General features: G+C 42.0%; 1 protein-coding gene and 1 long non-coding RNA gene across 3 annotated transcripts in view; one reads left to right on the top strand and one right to left on the bottom strand.

The window, feature by feature from the left end:
- Nucleotides 1–2,607: 2,607 nt before the first annotated feature.
- mllt3 (MLLT3 super elongation complex subunit) overlaps nt 2,608–23,206 on the top strand; it is a 32,015-nt gene continuing 11,416 nt past the window's right edge. The window contains 7 exon segments of the mRNA XM_003460027.5: nt 2,608–2,780; nt 3,350–3,530; nt 15,091–15,173; nt 16,796–16,939; nt 17,285–17,323; nt 18,828–18,938; nt 21,709–22,281. Of these exon segments, the coding sequence (XP_003460075.1) occupies nt 2,769–2,780; nt 3,350–3,530; nt 15,091–15,173; nt 16,796–16,939; nt 17,285–17,323; nt 18,828–18,938; nt 21,709–22,281 (1,143 nt within the window). The 5' untranslated portion in view covers nt 2,608–2,768.
- Nucleotides 3,679–18,006, bottom strand: LOC112842775 (uncharacterized). 2 transcript variants are annotated; one of them, XR_003214795.1, is made up of 3 exons: nt 17,550–18,006; nt 11,397–12,591; nt 3,679–3,784 (listed from the first exon to the last, which is right to left on the bottom strand). It is a non-coding gene; the product is annotated as an uncharacterized LOC112842775 (long non-coding RNA). The 2 variants fall into 2 exon arrangements; XR_003214796.1 differs by lacking the exon at nt 3,679–3,784 and having other exon boundaries at nt 9,898–11,497; nt 12,490–12,591.

The raw sequence follows: 23,206 nt of genomic DNA on the forward strand, positions 1-23,206 counted from the left end.
GAAGTTTTTCAAAAACCTGCTTCTTCAACTGGTTAAGGAACCCTGCACCTTGCATCAGTTCTAATCTAGTTTCTCTCAGAGTCACAGCACTAAAACACCATCTATCCATCCTCTTAACCTCTCCTCCAACTTAGGAACCTGTGGTGTCACAAACCCATCCCACCTGTTACCTCTTGACCTGCCACTAGTCCATCACTGAGAGACAGAACCACACACTCATATTCACACTATGGTCAATTAAATTTAGGACCCTTGGATTATAGGAGAAAACTGTAATACAGCCCCCCGCTGACAGGCGTTAATACCAGGAACAGGTTTTTTGCAGGAAGGCACCAGTGTGTAAATCACTGTGCCTGCTGAAACTCCAAAATAATATTCTTGAGTAATGGTAAGGTGATTAATGCCATTCTAACACACAGAATAGTGAACTGAGATTACAGTTATAGCGATGCTCTCACATAGTTTTCATCATTCTTATCTCACAAACACTTCAAAATTCATATAAATAACTACAGGGCTTACTCCACTCCTATGGGATCCCACAAGGGTCAATCCTCAGACTAACTCAGCCTTCATTGTATGTTAATTAAGGGTAACTGGACACATTCAGTGGGAAGAATATGCAGCAGTCCTGTACTGTACTACGGACCAGTAATAAGTAGATGTAATTTCATTTCCTTCTATCTCCATCCATTTATCCAATCCCCATTGACTTTTGACTATGATTCACACCACTGCTTTAATGTTACTATGTTTGTAAGAAGGATCTGTAACAGTTTATGGTTGAATATACATGTTTCTATACTGTGTGATGCGATATGTAGACCTCTCGGTGGTGTGTTAAGAGTTTCAGAAATGTGTTTTAAATAGTGCTATACAATAATGATGGTTATTTATTGTTATTATTATATGACACTTTAAGTTTCTCTGGAGTACACTGAAGGCTAGTTTGTGTAAGAGGATTTTTCATAGACTTTCTTATTATTTTGTCCAAATTTGGGAGTTATTATGCAGTTTAGTAAAAAACTTTTTTAGTAACATATATGCACAGAAAATGGGAAACTGGACTCTCACTGAATTGCTTCTTTTTGTTAGCCAGGAACAATCAGATTATCATTTTAAACGTAAACTACAGTTCGAGCGACTTTGAACGTTACATTTAATTGTTTTAAGGCAGAAACATCAGGTTTCCTTTGGGACCTGAACGTAGCGTTCTTACGGGAGGTTGCCAGTAGTTGATTGGAGATCTGTGGATCTGTTGTTCTCTTATTGGTTCTTTGCATCTCGTGCTCTTTCTGAGGCCTCAAGCGGGTACGCCAAGCCGCGCCTGCGCTGTGCCTCTTAAAGCGATCCGTAACAAAGACCGTAACGGAAATGACCGCAGTTCATGCTCAAAATAAAATACTGGATAATTTTTGGATAAAGTGCACCGTAGTTAGCAGTCATTAAAATATATTTAAAGATAAATAATGACACTGTAGTGATAATTAGTATTAAATATTAATAATTAATAATTACTATTACTAATTATTAATATAATTATTAATATTAAATGATTCCCCCTAGGGATCAATAAAGTATTCTGGTTCTGATTCTGATTAATATCACAATAGCTACACGATCTTTTACTTTCCTAACAAATTGGTTTAAGTCATGGCAAACAGACTTGACATCCAGTAAGTGTGTGAAAATATTCTCTTTGCCGCTGAAGTCCTTTAAAGACTTTATAGACTGTAAATCTCACTCCAGTATCAGTGCTGGGAACCACAGACACGCAGTAAGAGGACAGAGACGCCAGGGAAGGCACTCCTACATTCCTTACTAATACTGCACAGTGAAAACATACAATTCAACTAAAATAGAGCTTCAATACCAGCAAGACTTGTCAAATGCAAGGACAGCTTCAGGAGAGACAAAAAGGAAACCTATAGTCATAAAATTAGAGAAGCATAGCTTAGTTTTAATCCTGGCAGAGTGGAGAAGTCTTTGGAGCTGCATTAACAGCTTAATGTTGGAAGTAAATGTCTGTGCAGCTGGATTGCTGGCAACGGTATAAAAAAAATAAGTAATTTACTAATTAAAATGATTAATTCTGGATCATGCATATACAGGATAAACTCATACAAGCCAGGATTATTAACAGCTGTGTGTATATATGCTAACAACAAAGTCCAAAAGTAGGTAAGAAACCTGAATCTTTTCAAATAAACACATGTGGAGATTGTCTGAAAGACAAAACAAAAGAAAGACAAATCTAAAGAAATTGTATGCATAACTTGCCAGAATATATATATATGTATATATATATATATATATATATATATATATATATATATACATATATATGTATATATATATATATACATATATGTATATATATATATATATATATATATATATATATATATATGTATATATATATATACATATATATATACATATATATATATATATATATATATATATATAGATATATATATATATATATATATGGAGAGAGAGAGAGAGAGAGAGAGAGAGAGATAAGGAGAATGTTAAGTATGTGGGCCTGGAGTGCATCTTTACTGCAAGTGTTTTACTTTGAAAAGCCCCAAGCGGATACTGTCCACGTCATTACAGACGCTTTACAGCCGGCGAGCCTTTCAAAGTCTTGGGTCTGAGTTGAGTCCCTAAGAAACCATGTCGGCCGTCATAGGCAAACTGCACTCACCTCTCATTTAATATAAAACGAATTCTCCATGAAATAACACGAAGCCTCGGCCTCAGCTATGGCCAACTCGGTAAGTAGCCGCTCACGGTGCTTTGCTGTTCCCGGCTCTGGTTTAAACACTATACGTGTGGACATTCATGCCACACCGGAGGGGTCCGTGGGTTTTTCTGCAACAAGGGTTTTCGGGCTGTACTGCTACTTAGCGCGCCGCTACCACATGAAATAATAGAGATGTTAAATTCCCCTCAGAGACGGACAGAGGAAAAATGTTTTGGGAGAAACCCTCAAAACGTTTTGGCTAATGCGCCAATAGAGTGTTGGAGAGCGGCTGTAGTCAGTGAGTGGAGTCGCTGGGCCGGTAACGCAGACACGCCAACTTTGTTGAGAAGTTTGGTCTTTATTCTTACGATGTTACGGTTTAACAGTTGTGTAACGTTAGCCCACGAAATGAAGCACAGAACACACGCAGCTCAGCTCGTCGTGTTTAAGCGTGTACCTGTTGGCTTCAGCTAAGAGGAACACAAACGTTGCTCGACAGCAGATAGCAGACTGTAGTGTTTCAGGAAAAAACACCTGCACGAAACATGGACCCGTGACCCGTCTTTATTAACGCTAACCCTGCATCTTTGTGCTTTGCAGGGTGCTGTACAGGTGAAACTGGAACTTGGTCATCGTGCCCAGGTCAGAAAGAAACCCACGGTGGAAGGGTTCACCCACGACTGGATGGTGTTTGTGCGAGGACCAGAGCACAGCAACATCCAGCACTTTGTGGAGAAAGTGGTTTTTCATCTGCACGAAAGCTTCCCGAAACCAAAGCGAGGTGAGGAGAGCTGCCCTGGTGCTTTGTGTGGTGGGGGGTTAAGGGCTTCACATCTGTAGTTGATCAAACACACACACACACAGACACACACACACGTATACATTTATACATACTTTTAATGTGCGTTGTTTCTTCATGCGCATGCATTTATTTCACACCTGTAGTGCAGGGTTGGCAGAGTCAGGTTATCACTGAAAGTCCTCTCTGTCATGCACATGTTGTCTGTGTAATGTTACGTCCTGGTGTCGTTTCACCTTTCATGTTTTGACACAAATAATCACATAAATAACAACACAAATTAGTGAGTGAAGAGGTGCAGGCTGATGCTTCAGCTTATTATAATACAGTAATAACAATGATGACAATAATCATATAATAAGGTGAAGTATGTGTCTACATGCATCTTTTTTTACATTTATAGCAGCAGTAGTAATTAGTATAAGATGAGTAGTAGCTGTAATAGACACAATAATATTACTACATACAAACCTTATTTAAGTATAAATAGTTTAGTGTGTCATACATTCATTTATGAATTTCCAAACGTTTCCCAGACCAGTACAAACCAGTGTCACCAACAGCAGCTAACCTTGGAGAACCCCACAGTTAACCTTCAGACTGTCCACCCAGACTGTTCATCACATAGCTCCACAGACAGTAAGGACGATCAGTAATGTTGAACTTATACAGCCCACCTTTATCCTATGTGGGCCAGATCAGTGAAACTCCCCTTTCTGTCAGTGTAAAGAAGTTAGACTCCGAGTATCTTAAAATAAGGAAACCAGGACGTCTCAATTTTCTACATGATAAAGAAAGAAATCTGTCAGCGTGACTCTTTGGAATTAAATTCTAAGGAAATGTCTAAGATAAATTAGTAAAGTTCTGGTAGCTCACTTACTGACCTATAATTCTAAAACTGGACATTTTTAATTTACACAATTATCTGATTTAACTGTTTCTCTGTTGTTTTATTATTTTAGTGTAGTATCAGTGCCCTTTATCTCTTGGGAAAAGCTGTAAAACGTAAAGAAAAATGCCAAGTTTACGCCCTCCTTCATAGTGTTTACAGCTGTCCAGTGGATCAGATTGAAGTCTTTGCTAGACCGATCCTGGTCCCCGGGCCTTATGTTTGACACCCCTGATTAGGGATGGGTATTGATAAGATTTTCACGATTCCGATTCCATTTTCGATTCTGTTTAACGATTCAATTCTTTATCGATTCTCTTATCGATTCTTTTTAAAAAGAGAACACTAAGGTCGAATAGCTTAGAACTTTGTTTTATATCTTCTCTTTGAACAAGACAGAAATTTAGGAGTAACATGGCCTTACAAACCCAACAGTGAGATCTTAAGAGATCCACAGCCTACGGCTCTTCAATGGGGTGTCACAGGGTCCCCAGGAAATAAAATTGTAAATGTAAAACAATAAAATAAATTATCTTCTGTAGCAATAACAAAGTATAACATAAATTATTCTGTAGCAATTACACAAGAATATCCAGTAATGTCCCTGCCTACAATTAAACACATTCACTTACCGAAAATCTGGGGCAAATGGGTGCAAGGTTTTTACCACAAACTTAGTCACTGCTCGGTGACATTCGTCTATCCTGGCCTGAAAGGAGACGCTACCGGTAGACTGCAGCGACAACTGCCAGCCAGACTCTGTCTCTCTCATCATGGTCACCTAAATGCACAGTAAAGGCAGGTTTTGTAATAAGGCAGATCGCGCTAACATAATATGCACTGTTAGCTGATTATTTACCTGCCGCATTAACGGGAGAGGACGTGCAAACGTTACCGCTGCTGCTGGGTTGAGATTCACGAGTCCGGAGCGGAATTAAAAACACGACATTCATTTAAGGTTATCGCGTGTTTTGTGAGCAAATGCTTTTGCATATTCATAGTGCTTCCTCCCTCAAGTTGCCCTGTTGTCATCCGTTCTCATAAAGTATAACCAAACTTTTGAGCGTTTGAGCCGCCATGTTTCCTGCCAGGTAAATGACGCTCCGCAACGTGGTGACGTCATTCGGGGCGACTGGAATCGATAAGGGAATCGTTTGCAAAAATGGCAAACAATTCCAAGGAATTGAAACAGTGGGAACCGGTTCTCAACAAGAACCGGGTTTCGATACCCATCCCTACCCCTGATCTAAAACAATACTACTACTACTAATAACAATAATAACAATAATAATAATAATAATAATAGTAATAATAATAATGAAATTAAAGCTGCAAGCAGCGATACGAGGGCCCTCGCACCCCAGCACGTCAAGCCAAGCCCAACACCTAAAACCAGCACGTCCGATCTGATGTCACATTGATGGAATTCATGCATTTAACCACCAGCTAACATTTCATCTAATTCAACCATTATTATAGTCGTCCCACTAGGTGGCGCTCTAACCATTACTGACAAATGGGATAACAAACATTTCCGACCTTGAGTCTCATCACGCCTGCGAACTTTGGGAGAGATTGGACATTGTGTTTTTGAGTGACAGCAGATTACTGCTTTTTGGCGAGGGATTGAAACTCCACGTGCTGCCATGACGACCCCGTTTCCCTGAACGTAAAAAGCTTCACAATTTAACATCACAAAGGTCTTTAGATTCCACACACAGGAGATCGGGTTAATCTGATGAAATCCCTTGGAGGAGTTCGTCAAAGTATGAGGCCTGAAAAGAGGCGAAAAAGTGGCTAAAATTACACCTTAATTTTAAAATGGCTGACTTCCTGTTGGATTTGGGATATTGCTCCAAGAGACTTTTTTGTACATCTTGATATCCTCCATAAGCTTACCAGGTTTCAGACTTATAAATAAAACACAGAGCAGGGGCTGATGTTTTGAAATTTTGTAGGGGGCGCTGTGGAGCCATTTTTCACTATTCAAGGAAAATGATCACATAACAACAAAGCCCTCATCTCATTGGAGGTTTGGGCCAAATTCCAAGACTTTTTAAAATTTCCAAGCCCCTCGAAAGCCACTTCGTCTTTCATGGTGAACCGCGTTGCCACCAGGGTGCGCCGTTCAGTTTAAAGTCACAATTTTCGCACAGAAGCATCAAGAGGGACTGATGGTGATACTCACCGCTTTTGAGGTGGCCACGATGAACCTGTGAAAATCAGTACAACAAAATGAAAGACATGACATTTCCTGTTGCCACTAGGTGGCGCTCTACGTATTCCTGACAATGGGCATATCAATCTGTTCAGGGCAGGTCTGACATCATCCCTGTAAAATCTGGTACTGATCAGATTGGATTTCATTGAGTTACACTAATTTGTTTCTTCATGGCGAGACCTCAATGTTCGCCATGCTGCTGGGGTCACACCCTTCAGCGAAAACTCACAGTTTTCTCTGTAACCCAAGACCAACTCCTTAAGGCTTTCCTGGAGAAATTTGAGGCTGCAGATGTCACCCATTACAATACTGTACCCCAAAGTGTAAAACATGACACTTCCTGTTCCCACTAGGTGGCGCTGTTCCTGATGTCAAATATGGCAGTTGAAATATGCTCAGGGGTGGAGCCTTATCATATGTGTCCACTTTGGTCAAGGTCGGACAATGTATGACAGAACGAGAGGCAATAAGATTTTCATGGCGAGTCATCGAAATTCGCCGTGGCGCCACGGCCTCACCGTATCCCGAAAACTCAAAAGCTCCGCAATTTAACATGGCCCAGGTGTGTAGTTGACACTGACCAAAGATGAAGCTTATGCAATCAAATCCCAAGGAGGAGTTCGCAAAGGTTCGAGGCATGGAAATGGCAAAATTAGAGCCAAAATGTCACATTCACTTCCAAATGGCGGACTTCCTGTTGGGTTTAGGACATGGCCATAATAGACTTTTTTGTGCGTCTCCGAACGTTAGATATGTGTTCTGAGTTTTATACATGTAGGTCATACCCATCTCGGGGGCTCGCGTTTCTCATTTTTCTAGGTGGCGCTACTGAGCCAATTTTCCCTGGACATGTCTACGGACATTAAAATACGTAAATTTTCACCAGACCTGACGTGTGTGCAAAATTTCATGAGTTTTTGAGCATGTTTAGGCCCTCAAAAGGCCGATTCATTTGCCGAAATAATAAGAAGAAGAAGAAGAAGAAGAAACGGAGCAGATACAATAGGGCCTTCGCACTCTCGGTGCTCGGGCCCTAATTATTAGAAAAATTGGTCTGTAATCAAACCAAAACTGTATGATATTGTCTTCTAAATGTATTTAACTTTGTTATCTTATCCTGTACTCATCCTAAATACATAACACATATTTTGTCTAATTTTTTAAATTATTATTTTTATTTTAGGAAACAAATGAGAGACTTTATTCAGACTAAGGTTGGACGATATGTAAAAATCTTCCAACTGACAATCGTCAGTCCAATAATCAGTGATGGGCGATATATTCGTGCATCCACAGACTTTTTAATTGCAGAGCAATGTAATCAGTGTAGTACGAGCAAAGTACTCAAACTGGACTAACTTGCATGATCATGCACGTGTCCACCATCCGGCTGAGTGTGCTCAGCCTATCGGCGATAGTCGAAATATTCATCCAGTCGCCCGACCCCAATTCAGACTCATTTTAATCATGTTCTTCTTCTACAATAATTCAGTCATGTAGATGGTAAAGCGTTGTTTGTTTGCGCCCGTTGTTTATTAGTAGATTCTGAAATATATTTTCCCGCAATAATCTGTAATGAAATTATGTAAAATAAATAAAACCTTTAAGCTTAAATAGTTATTTTGTTAAAGCTAACATATAACTGTGAAAATTTGTTGAAAAATGAGCAAGTTAATGTTATGAAGATACAACTTCTTCACCATGTGTTGTTGCAGGAGGGGTCAGAATCGTCCCTGTGGTGTCAGTACGGAGTTTGAAATTGTAGTATCGTGACAACCCTGTTCAGCAGTGGCAGACATCATCTGCTTGGAGGGACACACAGTTGAGTTTTTAGAGGAGCACAAGTACAAGATTATCTGTTAATGAAACACGGCACCCAGCTGACACAGCCCAACACACTGAAGCCACTGTGGAAAAGAAGGGTTAGAGCACAGGTGTCGAACTCCAGGCCTCGAGGGCCGGTGTCCTGCAGGTTTTAGATGTGTCCTTGTTCCAACACAGCTGATTTAAATGGCTAAATGACCTCCTCAACATGTCTTGAAGTTCTCCAGAGGCCTGGTAATGAACTAATCATTTGATTCAGGTGTGTTGACCCAGGGTGATATCTAAAACCTGCAGGACACCGGCCCTTGAGGCCTGGAGTTCAACACCCCTGGGTTAGAGGGATGTGGTAATATGGAAATCCACCACTGACAGGTGTGGTGATGGCACTGATCATCTCTTCAATGCACCTGTTGGTGAGTGGCATAGATCAGGGAGCACGCAAAGGTTTTCTCCTTAATAGCAGGAAACATGGGCAAGCATAAGGTTTAAGATTGTGTTACTGCATCTCTAAACCTACAGCTCCTATGGGATGTTCCCAGTCTGCACTGGTCAATATCTATCAAAGTTGATCTAAGGAAGGAAGGGGATAACCAGCAGGGTGCAAAGACTGACCTGTTTGTGCCAGTCCAACGGGTGACTGACTGAAGCTCACATTGGTGAAAAGGTTGATGCTGGTTCTGATAGAAACGTGTCAGAACACACAGCGTGTCGCAGTTTGTTGCACATGGGGCTGCACAGCAGTAAGGATGTCCACGCTGACCCCCGTCTACTGCCACAAGGGTCACCAGTGGACACCTGAGCATCAGAACAGGATGATGGAGCAGTGGGAGAAGGTGCCTTCTTTGAGTAGCACAAACTGGAACAACTGGGACAAGTCTAAGGTGTTGAGTTGGGCTTCAGATTCCACAGATATCATGTCAGTCGAGCATCTGTGGGGCGTGTTGGACAAACAAGTCCAGTCCAAGGAGGCCTTGCCTCACAGCTCACATGACTTCCTGGATCTGCTGCTAACATTGATGCCAAATCCCACCCTCCCACCCTCCGGGCTCAAATCCATGGCGGAGTTTGATCTGCCCACAGATGGCTCACTGACTGGCCTATAATTCATTTTTGACATTTTCCTTTAAAGTGTTCTCAAACTGAACTTTATACCTGAGTGTTTCCTAGTTTTACACTAGTTGGTTAGTCTAATTTTTTCCTTGTTTAATCAACTAAGAGATTAGTCACCAGCACATGTTGTTGCACCTGGATGTGGTGTGCTTCGCACAAAGATCTGAGCTCAGCTGTTTTTCTTGACATGGTTCCTTTCCAGTTTAACTGAAACAGCCACACAGGCTCCGCCTACCTACACACTGAAATAAAACGTCACGAGCAGATATTAAAATTACAAACTGAAGTGAGGACTAATAGTTTGCTTTAATGGCAGCAGGTCGTGTGATGATTTACACGATAACCTTTGCAGCGGTATTTACTACAGATGGTTGTAAACGGTAGCCTTGGAAACCAGAGAGTTTGGGGGTGGGGGTGGGGACTAAATGGACGTGGACATCCTTTCAACATGTCTCCATTTCACTTGGCCTATCAAATGAAATATAAGCTTTGTATGTCCACCTGGACATATCTGGGGTCTGTCGGGATACCAAAAAATGTAGAAGGTGCTGAACATCAGTCATGTAGCTCTGCTGCTGTTTACAGTTGTCAGCTGGTCTTTATTGGCTTGTGTAGCAACACCAAACCAAACTAGGTCCACTGATAAGATCTCAGATCCTAAGTGCTCTCAATATAGTCTTCTTCATATGTCAGCACATCAGTTTTTTGTTATCAATCCAAACATCGAAGGGAGTCAGAGCGAGAACGCCAGAAGACGGCGCATGTCTAACTTCTTCTCACTCTCCAAACGATTGGGTGTGTAGCTCGGAGAAGCTCCCCGAGTCGGCGAGTAAAGCCGCCGTTGCGCTTCATCATTGCTACTGTGTCGTTAGCAGGCCAGCGTGTTTCCATGGTGACAGCCAAATGGCAAAGCTGTCTGAACAAATGGAGGTAAAGACGTTGTTAGGAAGCAGCGAAGGCGGTGCTGTTTTGGCAGCAGAGGCTCGTGCTGCTTAAGCACCTCATTTGGATTCTGTAGTGCCGTTTAATCTACAGATGGAGGGAATCTCTCCAAAGGTGTTTGTGATATTTCAGAGAATTGTCACTTTTATGGAAAGTTTGAAGATAAAAAATGGTTCATCTCCCTGAAAACAGCGTGAAATGTGTAGTTTGCAACGTGGAGGAAAATTAAATAAGCTCTGAGAAATCGAAGGGCTTCAGGATTGTTCCGGTATTTGTTTTATTATTTTTTAGTTTTTTTGTTCCTTGATTCCTCAAAAATCCTTCCCACTCATGAAGGTGAAACACAAAGAAAGCTCCAGGCTGGCTGCTGTTGTTTACAAGAAAGCATGGGGTTAGGAGGAGGTGCCGATAAACAAGGCGGCCACCTCCAAGGAACAGGAACTGGGCTGTAAATGCCGAACTCTTCCTCGGTTCAATCAGTGAAAGGAAGTTTGAGGAAGTGGTTTATTGAAGCTTGATTTATTTGGGTGTCTGTTGAAAGCTCTTTCACTCCTCTCTCAGTTGGCCTTACCATAAAACATTTGTCTTTCTTTACAGTCCCTCCCCACAACAAAGCTCCAAGGCCTGAGTCAGGACTCGCTCTGAGACTCGTGGCCTGCTGGTGGACTTTTATTAGGGCCTGAAGCCTGTGAAAGCCTGTGGTATCTGTTGCATTCATTTATTATTACTTGTTAACATTTTTTGACATGAATATATCCATAAGTCTGAATAATAAGTCATTGTTATAGCCATACTCTCCATACTGGGACTTTATATCCAGTACATGATAGCTAGTAAGCAGATGTAGTGCAGCATGTCTTACCTCGTGAGGTTACAGGAAGTACTGGTGCACACCTGAAGCCCACCTCTGATGGTGGTGTAGTTTGGTTTCCACCTGCGTAGATTGTCTGTTTGGACTTTACCCTAAAATATGAAGCGCATTAAATTGACTGCGTGTTGGTGCTGTACAAACTCTTCTTCTTCTTCCTGTGGCTGCTTCGTTTGAGGGTGCAGCAGATCACCCACCTCAATCACACCCTGCATATCCTTTATCCCCCCCCATGGAAAACATTAATAACAAGGAGCAGCACCGACTGGAGCTGATGTGACCAACCTGCTGTCTCTCTGTCTGCTGTTCACTTTTTCTCAATGGTTCTCTTAATGTTAGATTTGTTCTAACACTGGTTTGGCAGCTTTTGTTGGACGTAAAGAATCACAGTGTGCTCAATTATTACTTCCTTCTTCATCTGACTCATCAGTTACACGTCTGAGGAGCTACTTTTTGTTATCATTATCATGATATGCAGATGTTGTCATAAATCAGATCTGAGTGTGTACGACTCTGAAGGGCGTTCATCCAAACTTCGTAAACGGTCCTTCTAAGGCATGTTCGAGTTGTCCTACATTGTCTACATCATGTTTGCTCTTCATCAAACATGTTGATGATGTTGACGCTGATAAAATCAGATCAAATAATAGGAAATTGATCAAACTTATGCAAGAATTAAAGTTTGCCACCCCGGAGCTCAATGAGCATCCAACACTTCTGTGGTGGTTTTATAGGTGCGGTGTGGAAGTTTCACCCTGCTGTGTGTGCTGTTAGTCTCAGACCTTTGATCGGGAGTTTCTTTCAGTGCGTTTCTGTGGAGCTGTGTGTATCTTAACAGGCTGACATATTTGATATAGTGTGTATGCAGCCTGCTTCTGTACTTGACCTGCATTAGCATGTGTGCTAGCGGGGTGGGAGAGGTACGAGCAGCGAGGAGGATGCTAACCTTTAACTTGCTGAGGCTCTCCACCCGTACGGCCTAACTGACCTCCAACACAAACTTTAGCGTGTGCGTTCATCCCTGCTCTGCTCTTGCTGCTCAGGAGCTTAATGTTGACCTCATTTTGTCGAAGGCTCTTGCTGTTACCTGATTAGTGTGATGTAGAGTCAGGAGAGGTCGTGTAGGATGGTGGAGTGCAGGGTTGTTGTTGGGTGCTCTGCTCAGTCAGCCACAGACACTCTTCATCACCTGCGGTGTATATCATGACGAATTAGTGTTGTCTGTGCATAAATAAGCACTAATCAGATTCACCATGACATAAGAAGAATGCTTTTGCTCAGCTTTTTGCAGTTTTCATCAGAGAACAGGAGCAGCTGTTGCCTGCTGGACCATAGCTTCATGCTGATGTGCAGCTTTGGTTGGTCAGTACTTTGGAACAAAGTTAATAGCACTGTCTCTAGTAGAGCAACAGTGATTGACCGATTGATTGATTAGTTGATCAATTGACTGATAGTGTTTCTTGTGCCTGCAGGTCAAAGTGCCTTTTTACAGGGATGTATGAATGTAAGGTCATACATCAGTATCAGTATAAACCCACAAACAGATGAGACGCTGGCATTTTTCAGACAAAGGAAAATGTGACAAAGCGATTACTTGGATCCAGGTTTGGCTGCTTGATCTTTTCTTTCTAAATCATCACATATGTCTTTCTTGATAATTCCTTCCACCTTGACAAGATTTCCTGTTCCAGATGGACTGAAGCATACCCACAGCCTAATACTCCCACGCCCTCGTTTCATTGTGGGGACGTGTTTTTGGAGTCTACAGCAGCATTCTCCAAACATAAGCAATGTCTCTATTAGGGCTGTCAAAAATAGGCACTCAGATGTTAATCACTGACTCCAAATGGTACATATTTGCAAGAACATCAATACAAAGAGCCTGTTTTCACATGGCACTGCTGCAGTAAGTCAGGCATGCAGCTAACAGCTGTGTTTAACACCGAACAGTCCTTTCAGAGGAATCTCCAGAGATCAGTGAAGCTTGCATTGCAATTACCAGGATGTAAAGAGCTGTCTGAAAGGTGAGTTTGGAAATCCAGGCAGTGAGCGGCGCGAGCGTTCACAGTAAGCACTCTGTTTTCTCTGTCTTCTTCATTTCAACACAGCTAATACCACACTTTGTCCAGATGTGATACATCAAGAATGAGGTGATGTAGGGTTGGGAAGTTCATACCATAGATCTCAGACAGATTTGAGTCTCAGGGTCAAGGTCAGGGATCAAGGTTTTGTAAAGTCTTGTGAATGTGATAACTGAAGGAGGAGGTCACCTAAGATTTTCAACTTGATACCAGAGGTGTATCTGCTGAAAATCTCAGATGAGTTTGAATCCCGCTGACCTCCACCTCGTGGTCGGAGGACAACATCTCTGAAAATCTCTTTGGCTGAGGGGGAGCGCTGCAGGCCACCAGGATTGATTTTATTTAAATCAACTTTATATTTGAAAGAATTAGTTGAAAGGTAACAACTTGACATTTTCAAGACAGAACTTCTTCACCATTACTTCTGTTGGTGTAGGATGCAGTTATACTCTTCACCATGGTATTTTTCTGGTTATTGGTATTAAAACTGAAACTGTAGTATTGTTACAAACCTAGTGTCAATGACACATCTGTCCTAAAATAAGGATCCTGATTCATTTTGAGGTTAACAAAGGCTGTGACATTTAATTTTGTCAAACAGCTGCAGATTTAAAAGTATGGAAGGAAAAAAAAAAGCTAGCGTTTCACAACAATCATTATGTGCTCCATCAGGTCATGGCTGCTTTTTGTACCTAAACCACTGAAACCTGAGCACATAGCTGTGTTTACAAGGACACTGAGGGGTGCCACTGCTCACTGTGTCATAGTATGAATACATGAACAGATATAGTTTTAGACTACTGGATTAGATCTGTGACCAGTAAGTAAAATAGTTTGTAACTTATTAACAACAATAAGTTTAAACATTTAAATATGAAATTACAAAAGAAGGAAAGAAAATCCAGCCTGGCTTTCACATCTTTCCTCATGAGTTGAACAGATGTGATTTTCAGCAGCAGAGGGATGATTTGAGAAAGATGTCGTCCTTCTCTACTCTCATCCATCCATACAGCATTTCTACACATTCACACGCATCACCATCGTAGCTGCATGCTGTGATGTGTCAAATGGACAATATTTGAGAATTAAGCAAAGCTTCCTTTGTTCAATGAGCACACGTAACTTAATTAGTACATTTCCTGCACTGGTACGTTTTGTGACTCAGGAGGGATCCGTTGTGAAAAAGTGGAGTTGGTTTGCCTCCTCTACGAGCATGTGTGGACGTCTTGGCCTTGTCATGTGTGTTTAAGGCTTTGGTTGTAATGGACGCCCGCTCTCTGTATCGATGCATCAGAGTAGGCTGCAGAAATTGAGTTAATGAGGTCTCATGAGAACACAGCTGCAGGATTAGTGTGTTTAATGACACAATAAGTGAAGCAACAGTCTTAATACAGTCCTGTCACCTAGTTCAGGTGTGGAGGGGATGTGATTTATGTAATGGTTGGGTTTTTGTGTTTGTCAGAGCGGCCGTCTCCCAGCAACCCAACCAGATGACTGCAGCACTCTCAGCGCTGCTCTGCATCTCATGTAACTGCATGAATTTAAAGCAAGCTTTGTGAACTGTCAGCCTCCTGGTGCTGAAGTCTAACAGCAGTTTTCTCTTTCAGTGTGCAAGGATCCACCGTACAAAGTGGAGGAATCTGGATACGCAGGCTTCATCTTGCCCATCGAAGTTTATTTCAGAAACAAGGTACATTTAACAAGCAGCACTCAGTTGCCAGGGTTTGTGTCTGTGGGTAATGCACTGTTGTTGTAAGACCCTGAACCTCTAAACCATGAAGGGGTTTTTATGTATACTCTGAACATGTGTCGGGTTTGCACCAGGTCGTTCCTGAACTGCAGCTTTGGAGAGGCTGATTGTCAAATGTGTCCATTCAGAGCTGTTTTCATTTTTCTATCAAGAGTCGCGTCTTTTCAAGCTGTTGCAACATTTTATGTATTATGTGGAAGCTTCTGCAGTGGCGGTTACTGGAGTGTACGCATGATACAGTTGTGCTCTTGAAAGTGTTTTTGCTGGAAAAGAGAAAAAAAACTGGCCTACCATACTCAGAGGTGTGTGCAGCTCTAACAAAGCAGCAGGTCACACACACAGCTGGGCCTGCACCAGTAAAGGCGATGTCACATTTGCCTTGTGAGGGTAAATGAACTGGTTCTCACACAGGGCTTTTCTGCTCTCAGCACTTTGGGTGACGACACCTGGTAACGTAGGTCATGAATGCAGACATTTAATGTAAACGAAACAAAGCTTTACACAGCAAACTGGTGAGCCCACACAGATACTGGGTCAGAGCCATGAACTGGCAAATCCAGTGGAGAGAGAGGTGCATTTTGGAGTGCTGGAAGAGCTCTATTATTGGTTATTGGTGCAAAATTCAGAAGCAGCATTTGTTCCAGAGTTTTAGTTTGTCACTGGTTCCACTGGTTCCACTGGCTCTATTTTCTTTGGCGTTTTCTAGCAGAGAGCCTTTCGAACACGTCTAACAGATGCTGACTCCTGAGCAAAGGTCGTCTCAACCCAAACTGTGATCATTTCATCAAATGGTGATTTAAACTAAAAAAGCCAGTAAAAATAATGAAACTAAGTCCAAAAGCAAAAACTCAAAGTTGATCTTAACCCAGCAAAAACATGGATGCTCATTTGAAAGCTGCCTTAAATTTCTCAACTTATTTTTTTAATGAGTCATTTACAATCAGGAATTGAGTTTGCTGTGTTACTGTGGTACTTACTTAGTGCCTAGTGTATCATATTTAACAAATACAGTTCTTGTACATAATCAGTGTGATTTAGTTATTTATTTTCCCCTGAAGAAAGTAAATAAATTGCACAACACTTTTTTGCCAGATGTAGCAAATTCAATCAAAATTAAGGATGTATATGAAAATTACATTTTAATTAATTCAATTTTTTGGGGAAATTTTTTTCTGTCCGTTATTTCATGGTTCAGGCTTCAGAGCGTTAGCAGACAGTGTGGTGTTTGGGATCTGAATAATGTAGTCCGGTCGCAGCAGATGGCCCCGCCCCTCCCTGAGCCTGCCGGAGGTTTCTTCCTGTTAAAAGGGAGTTTTTCCTTCCCACTGTCGCCAAAGTGCTTGCTCATAGGGGGTCATATGATTGTTGGGTTTTTCTCTGTATCTACTGTACAATATAAAGCGCCTTGAGGCGACTGCTGTTGTGATTTGGCGCTATATAAATAAAATTGAATTGAATTGAATTAAATGATGCAGTCAAAAACAGCATGATGTGGGTAACGTGCTGCATGATAGATTTTTATTGTTTATCCCTTTCGTGGTTTTCCTTCCACTTCTCCGTAGGAAGAACCGAAGAAAGTTCGCTTTGATTATGACTTGTTCCTCCACCTGGAAGGTCACCCGCCCGTCAACCACCTCCGCTGTGAGAAGCTCACCTTCAACAATCCAACAGAGGAGTTTCGTAGGAAGTTACTGAAAGCTGGAGGGGTAGGCACGAGGGTGTGACAGACCAGGTCCACCCTGGGCTGTCGCTTTATAGCATGGACGTAGTATGTGTGGAGTATATGTGTATAGTCTTTACAGCAATGACATTAGTTTACTTTCCTCAGTAAATCTGAGGGTTTTAAAACTGCACTTCAGTATTGATTTACTTTATTTGACATGCCTGGAGCCTCTGATTGGCCTCACAGTGGGCTGAAGTGCTACAGTCAGTCTGGAGAGGACAGTCAATGGCTGAACTAGTTTACCCTGCATATGTGAATAATAATGAATACAGTTTGTATTTTTCTGTTTACCAAGATATTCACTCTGTTCTTCTGTTGTTCTTCACAGCAACGAAATCCTCACAAACGAAGTTCAGAAGACTCAAAGGTGAGATTTCTGACAGGCTTGTAGCTCATAATGACTCCGCCCTCCTGTTACATGTGCTGTTACCACCTCAGCAATGACACGATGAAGCAGTTATTGCTGCTGCAGATGTTAAACTTTGTTGTAGCACTTTAATGTAAAACCAGTTGGCTTTGTTTCAAATGTGTCCTGTTACTAAATTGTGCACTTGAACGATTGTCAGATCCAGTGCTTCAGCTGGTTTACTCACATAAGACACCTCCAGTCATGGAAACACGGCGTTCACGGGCAGTGTATGTACGGCCCTGCTGCTCCACACCAGCACAGGTTTTGGTAGTTTTCTTGTCTGGAGTGTTTACATCTATGTTAACATAGTGCGACTGTCTTCCTGGAGTTTGCCAAAAATAACAGAGCAGCACAGTTTAGCTTTACAAAGTCACAAATCTGTGGTTCTGTATGGACAGGACCAACGTGGACATGTTTGCTATAATGTGCAGTGTGAAAATCAAACGCTGTTACTTAACATAAAGCATGTTTCTTTTAAAGGTGTGCCAGAAATCGTGGAACAACGGTTTATGTTGTTAAAAGGTTGATAAAGTGTTTATAATGAATTCAATAAACACATCTTTAACTTGCCATTCTTTGCTAAGCTTTTTAATTCCCTCACTGGGACTTTCATGTGCACTGACTTCATTTTAATCCAGTTTATTTACCTGCTCAACATGTCCTGAAGTTCTCCAGAGGCCTGGTAATGAGCTAATCATGTGATTCAGGTGTGTTGACCCAGGGTGAGCTCTGTAACCTGCAGGACACTGGCCCCGCCCCTGCACTGCCATCTAAGATGACAGCAGGTCCACCTCATGATTAGCCATAGTTAGCTAAATGTTTAGGCTAGGCAGGAATCGGGTTCTGTTCTTGAGACGTTTCATGAAGAGGGGCATGTGGTAGCACATGATGACCTATATAAGCATTCGATCAAACATTTGGGGATTGGAGCGGTGCTCACTTGTTGTGCTTCAGGTGAACCTCGAGTGCAGCCAGTATAGTCTATGGTCATATGGTTTTGTGTGTGTTTGTTAACTGTGTGGCGTTTATGTTACTCTAAATCTTCATGATATCCATCTTCACTCGTACAAGTGAAGAATCCTTTGTTGTTCTTTCTTTGATTGTTGTTGTTGTTGTTGTTGTTTTGACGCAGTTTTTTATGGGAATGGGTTTGAGCCAAGTCAGTTACATGTTACAGTTACATGTACATGTGAGGCACTGATGTCACTGGGATGACTGGGATGAAATCGATGTAATATAGAACAAATATGTACAAAAGTGCTCACAAGCTGCTTGACAGTAAAGCTGAACCTTCTTCACTGATGTCCTTTTTTCTGGTACTTCACTCTAAAAACACAGTAATATTACTCAGTAAATGACTGACTGATTTATTATCAGCTTTCCTGGTAGAGACTGAGCAGCCTACATTTACTGAAAGCAAAGAACTCTCTGCTCATTTAAGCTGCTGATTTTCCTTTGGCAGGTGATGATAATGCAGGAGGGCTCAACCTCCCTGTTTGGCTCCCACCTCAAGCTGGCAACACTTCCCAACAGCTCTGACACAAAGAAAAGCAAAGGCTTTAATGCCTCCAAGGTCAGTGTCTCTGCTCTTTACCTTGTTAGCTTATAGCACTGCTGCTACAAAAAAAAGTTGTAGCACAAGCATGAAATATGTTTTTAAACCTCAGGGTGATTCCTCCTTGTACTGCACTAAACGCTTTGGCCTGTCAGGGCGTGGAGCCTCTCCCAGGGTGCACTGGTGTGTGGTACTAATTTATTTTTATTTTTTGGGGGATAAATCAGTAAATACTAAAACTACAATATTGTTAGTTGATATACTTAATTAAAGAAGTAAAAAATCTATAAATAATAATATGGTGGTAAAGTTTATATATGCTAAAAGCTTGTTGCTAGGCAACATGATTATGTCATAATGTGTTTAACTGAGCTGTGGTGAACAGAACTGAGATGGTGTTGTATGTGGATAAGAGTTTTCTCTGTATCTGTTATTATTATTATAGGATATACTGTACAATGTAAAGCTTGTTGTGATTTGTTGCTGTATGAATAAAATTGAATTGAACGGAGTTCAAACCAAGGTGCTTCGGCCTATTCTTAGCAGAAATGTGCCGGGATCATCAGAGCTGCTGTCGTTAGACGTATCAGAAGGACTAGTTGTTTAATGTTAACGCTTTAATTGGTGCCCAATGGGAGAAAATTGTCTCCCATACGCAGTCATCTGCCAGCAAATGGCAAAGCAGCCATCGCTCATAAAACTAGACCTGTTATTGTTACTCACTGTTGAAGTGCAAAGAATGAGATCACAGATACAAGACGTGAGCTTTCTCCAAAGGTGGGTGGGCTTTTGCTTTGTGATAGGGTGACGAGTTCAAGAGGGACTCGGACTGCAGTCGATGTCCTTCTACATCGAAAGGAGCCATTTGAGTCGGCCACCGCCGGGGTGAGGTGTTCAGGGCGTGGCCTTCTGGGAGGCGGTCCCGGGAGAGGTTGCTTCTCGGCTGGCTTGGGAATGTCTCTGTGTTTCCTTGGATAAACTGAAGAAGGCGGTTGTTGTGAGGAAGCTCTGGGCTTCTTCACTATATTTTTATTCATACTGTTTCTAGCACGTCCTTGGGTTTCATGTGAGGCGCTCTGCAAACCAAAGTCATCATTTCTATATTTATTTTAATGCAACGACCCGTCAGAGGAAGTGGATGATAATTTATGGTGTTTCTATGAATTGCATCAATGTGCATCATTAATAATGCACAGCACAATGTGCCACAGTCTATTCATTTTGTCATATTTAATAGTGCATGAACATCTTTAGTAGCAAGTCATCTTCACATCATATTTAACCTTTAGATGAGAGACTGGACCCTACAGTCTTCCACAGGTGGGTCAGAAATGTTCAAATCAATGTGTTTTTATGCCACTTGTGTTATTTTGGTTACCAGTAACCAAAATGTTTTGTACCATGTTGTGCTTTAATGTTTGAAATATTTTGTCTTTTTAACGTTTTAAACATTTTTTTTAAACATTTTGAAAATTGGAAAAAGGGAAAATAATTCCTCAGCAGCAAAGATGTCACCGTCCGTTCTGTGTATATGCATGAATACATCAGTGTATGTGGTAAGTTTAAAATTTAGATGGCATGATATCAAAAACATGTTTTTATAGCTGGAACATGAAACCAGAACAGCTGCTGTTAAAACCAACCTCAGCAGGTTAGTTTGGAGCCACTGATGCAGCTGAGGGTTACTGTTCTGGGTCTGGTGTTGGAGGATAACGTGTTCATCATGCACGATGTGAGACGCCACACAGCTGAGCAGCATTTAGTGTTTGTCCATTATACAGCCCTCAAACTGAACCCACAGTGTGTTGCAGTGTTTCTTAGCAGTCGTTTGGCTTTCCTCGTTTAGTCGGCTTAGAAATGAGTGGCCGGGAACATCCCTCATTTTTCTGCTGGGATCCACTTTATAATATCTGACGTACATCAGAATGTCAGGGGCCGAAGATTTACCTGTGTGGATGTTTGTGGACAAAGAAACAGATATTTAGTGTATTACAGTAATACAGCATCAGTACAGTGTTTCACTGTACAGTTGATCATTGCAGTGTAATTCACGTTTGTCAGCCAATATTGGGACACTGTGTGAAATGTAAATAAAAACAGAATGCACTGATTTAGAACTCATATTTATTCACAACAGAAAAACTTGGTTTAAAATTTGAAAATGTAGAAAAATATGAGCTCATTTGGATTTTGTGGGCACAAACACATTAGCAAACCGAATCAGCTGATCTGTTCCACACTTTGTGTTTTTGTTTCGCCCAATCAGCTTTGGTTTTAACATCAGCGTGAGGGACAGTTAGGATTAGACCCAATCACCTGTTCAGATTATGATCCCACAGAGTGGGACGAAGCCACACCTGAGCAGTGGGACTGCTTCCTTCATAAAGGAGGCGTCTTGAAGCTGTACTGCCAATAAAGGTTTTTGTTAGTGTGTTCAGCACTATTCACTATGCATAACTTAATATGTGCACGTGTATGATGTCTTTGCATGTGTGGACTGAGTGGGTTTCATGTCCACGGCACCTTTAAAAACATCTTTACTTACAAAATCGGTGGCGTGTTCAATACTGTATCAGCTGACAGCGGTATGGTCTCATCAGCCCCCTGACAGCGTGAGGAGCTTCGCTTTTCCTTGTGCCTGAACACTTTGAGCTTTTCGTGTTTTTCCCGTGTAGCTTTAGTCTTTCTTTCTCTTTTGTTATTGTTTTGCTTGATGCCACTTTTCATCTACAGCTACTTAAATATCTGACGCTACTGTCTGATCTCATGTGTTTGTTTTAATCTGCAGGATGGCTCTACAGGAAACGCTTTCCTCATCATGGCCACAACCACCAGCACTGACAACAGCAGCATCTCCAAACTCCACAAGCCATTAAAGGACCATAAAGACAAGACCCCAAAAGATTTAAAAGACCCCAAAAGTGCCTTCAGGGACTCGGGCTGGGAACCCGGAAAAGCCCCCAAAGAATCTTCCAGGAAACCCAAAGAGAACCAGCCACTCAGAGAGATCAATCCTAAGATGGGCTTCAAGCAGCCCAAGTCTTTGTCTAAGGAGCGTAGGACCGAGGGGATAACTCATGGGTCGAGGTTAAACAAGCGCTTGTCCGGCCTCGAAGGTGACGATCACAGGACCAAAAGACGCAAAAAAGGGTTCATGAATTCCTCGGAAATGCAGATTTCAGAGTTAGACGGTCAGTGTTTGGATAAGAAACTACTGAGAGACAGATCGCAGGTGCACACCAGTAAGCTACGAGCAGAAAGCGAGGACGCAGACCTCAGGAGGGTGTCCACGCTGCCGCCATTCCAGGACCTGGTTGATGCTAATGACTCTGATATGGAGGACCAGTCTGCCAGATCAGATGTGAGTAAACGTGACGTTTTACTGTCGTTACAGCTGGGAATGAGCTCATCTACTGGCTCTGATAAATAAATACAAGTATAAGGCACATCTTCTCCTTGATGGGGGGGCACAGTAAACCTGGTAGAAGCTCAGGTATGTTCGTCTGCACATTGATTGGTTTGGGAGCAAACAGCTGATGATGTGTCTGCGTCTTCTTCAAACCCGTGAGCCAAATTAGGAAAGTTTCATGAACAGGCTGACATTTGACCTTGTTGCCATGCCCACGCTGGTTTGCAGAGAACCTCCCCATAAAGATGCTGTTTTAAAGCCAAATCGCAGACGAGAAAGATTTATGGTTTTACAGCACCTGAGGAGAAACGAGGGCCGTAAATAGCACAGCTCCTCTTTAATTCTTTTAGCTTTGAAAGAATCAAATGGCTGCGTGTTTGTGCTTCACAGCATTTCTTTATGCAGCAGTTTTTATTTCTGTTGTCAGTGATTGTATGAAGTGCAGCTCTTTTATGCATCGTCTCTGCCGCGTGGTTAGTCAAAGCAGTTCTCACAGAGTGGCACCAAAACCTGTGTTTTTGTCATGGAAGTAGCTTTGGGGTGGGGGCTGCTGCTGCTGCAGCTACTGGTTGTAAAAAGCATGTGGGGTGACAAATTCCAGGCATTTGATTGTGCCCAGGCCAGCAACCCTGGTGGGCCTGAGGCGACACAGCCCAGCGCTCCCATTGCTTCATCTTTGATCTCAGAGTTTGGGACTGAGTGCTCGGATAAAAACAGCAGAGAAGGAAACGCCGACGAGGTGATGACATGAAGGAAGGGAAACTGGGTGCGACCTCCGACCAGCACACGTCCGTTTAAAACGAATCCGTTTTGTTTCCATAGCGCCACATCGTCGAGGCGCTTTGTGCTGGATGGTCAGGACCCCACAGAGATACTG

The sequence above is a fragment of the Oreochromis niloticus genome, linkage group LG3, assembly GCF_001858045.2.
Source record: "Oreochromis niloticus isolate F11D_XX linkage group LG3, O_niloticus_UMD_NMBU, whole genome shotgun sequence".
Lineage (NCBI taxonomy): Eukaryota > Metazoa > Chordata > Actinopteri > Cichliformes > Cichlidae > Oreochromis > Oreochromis niloticus.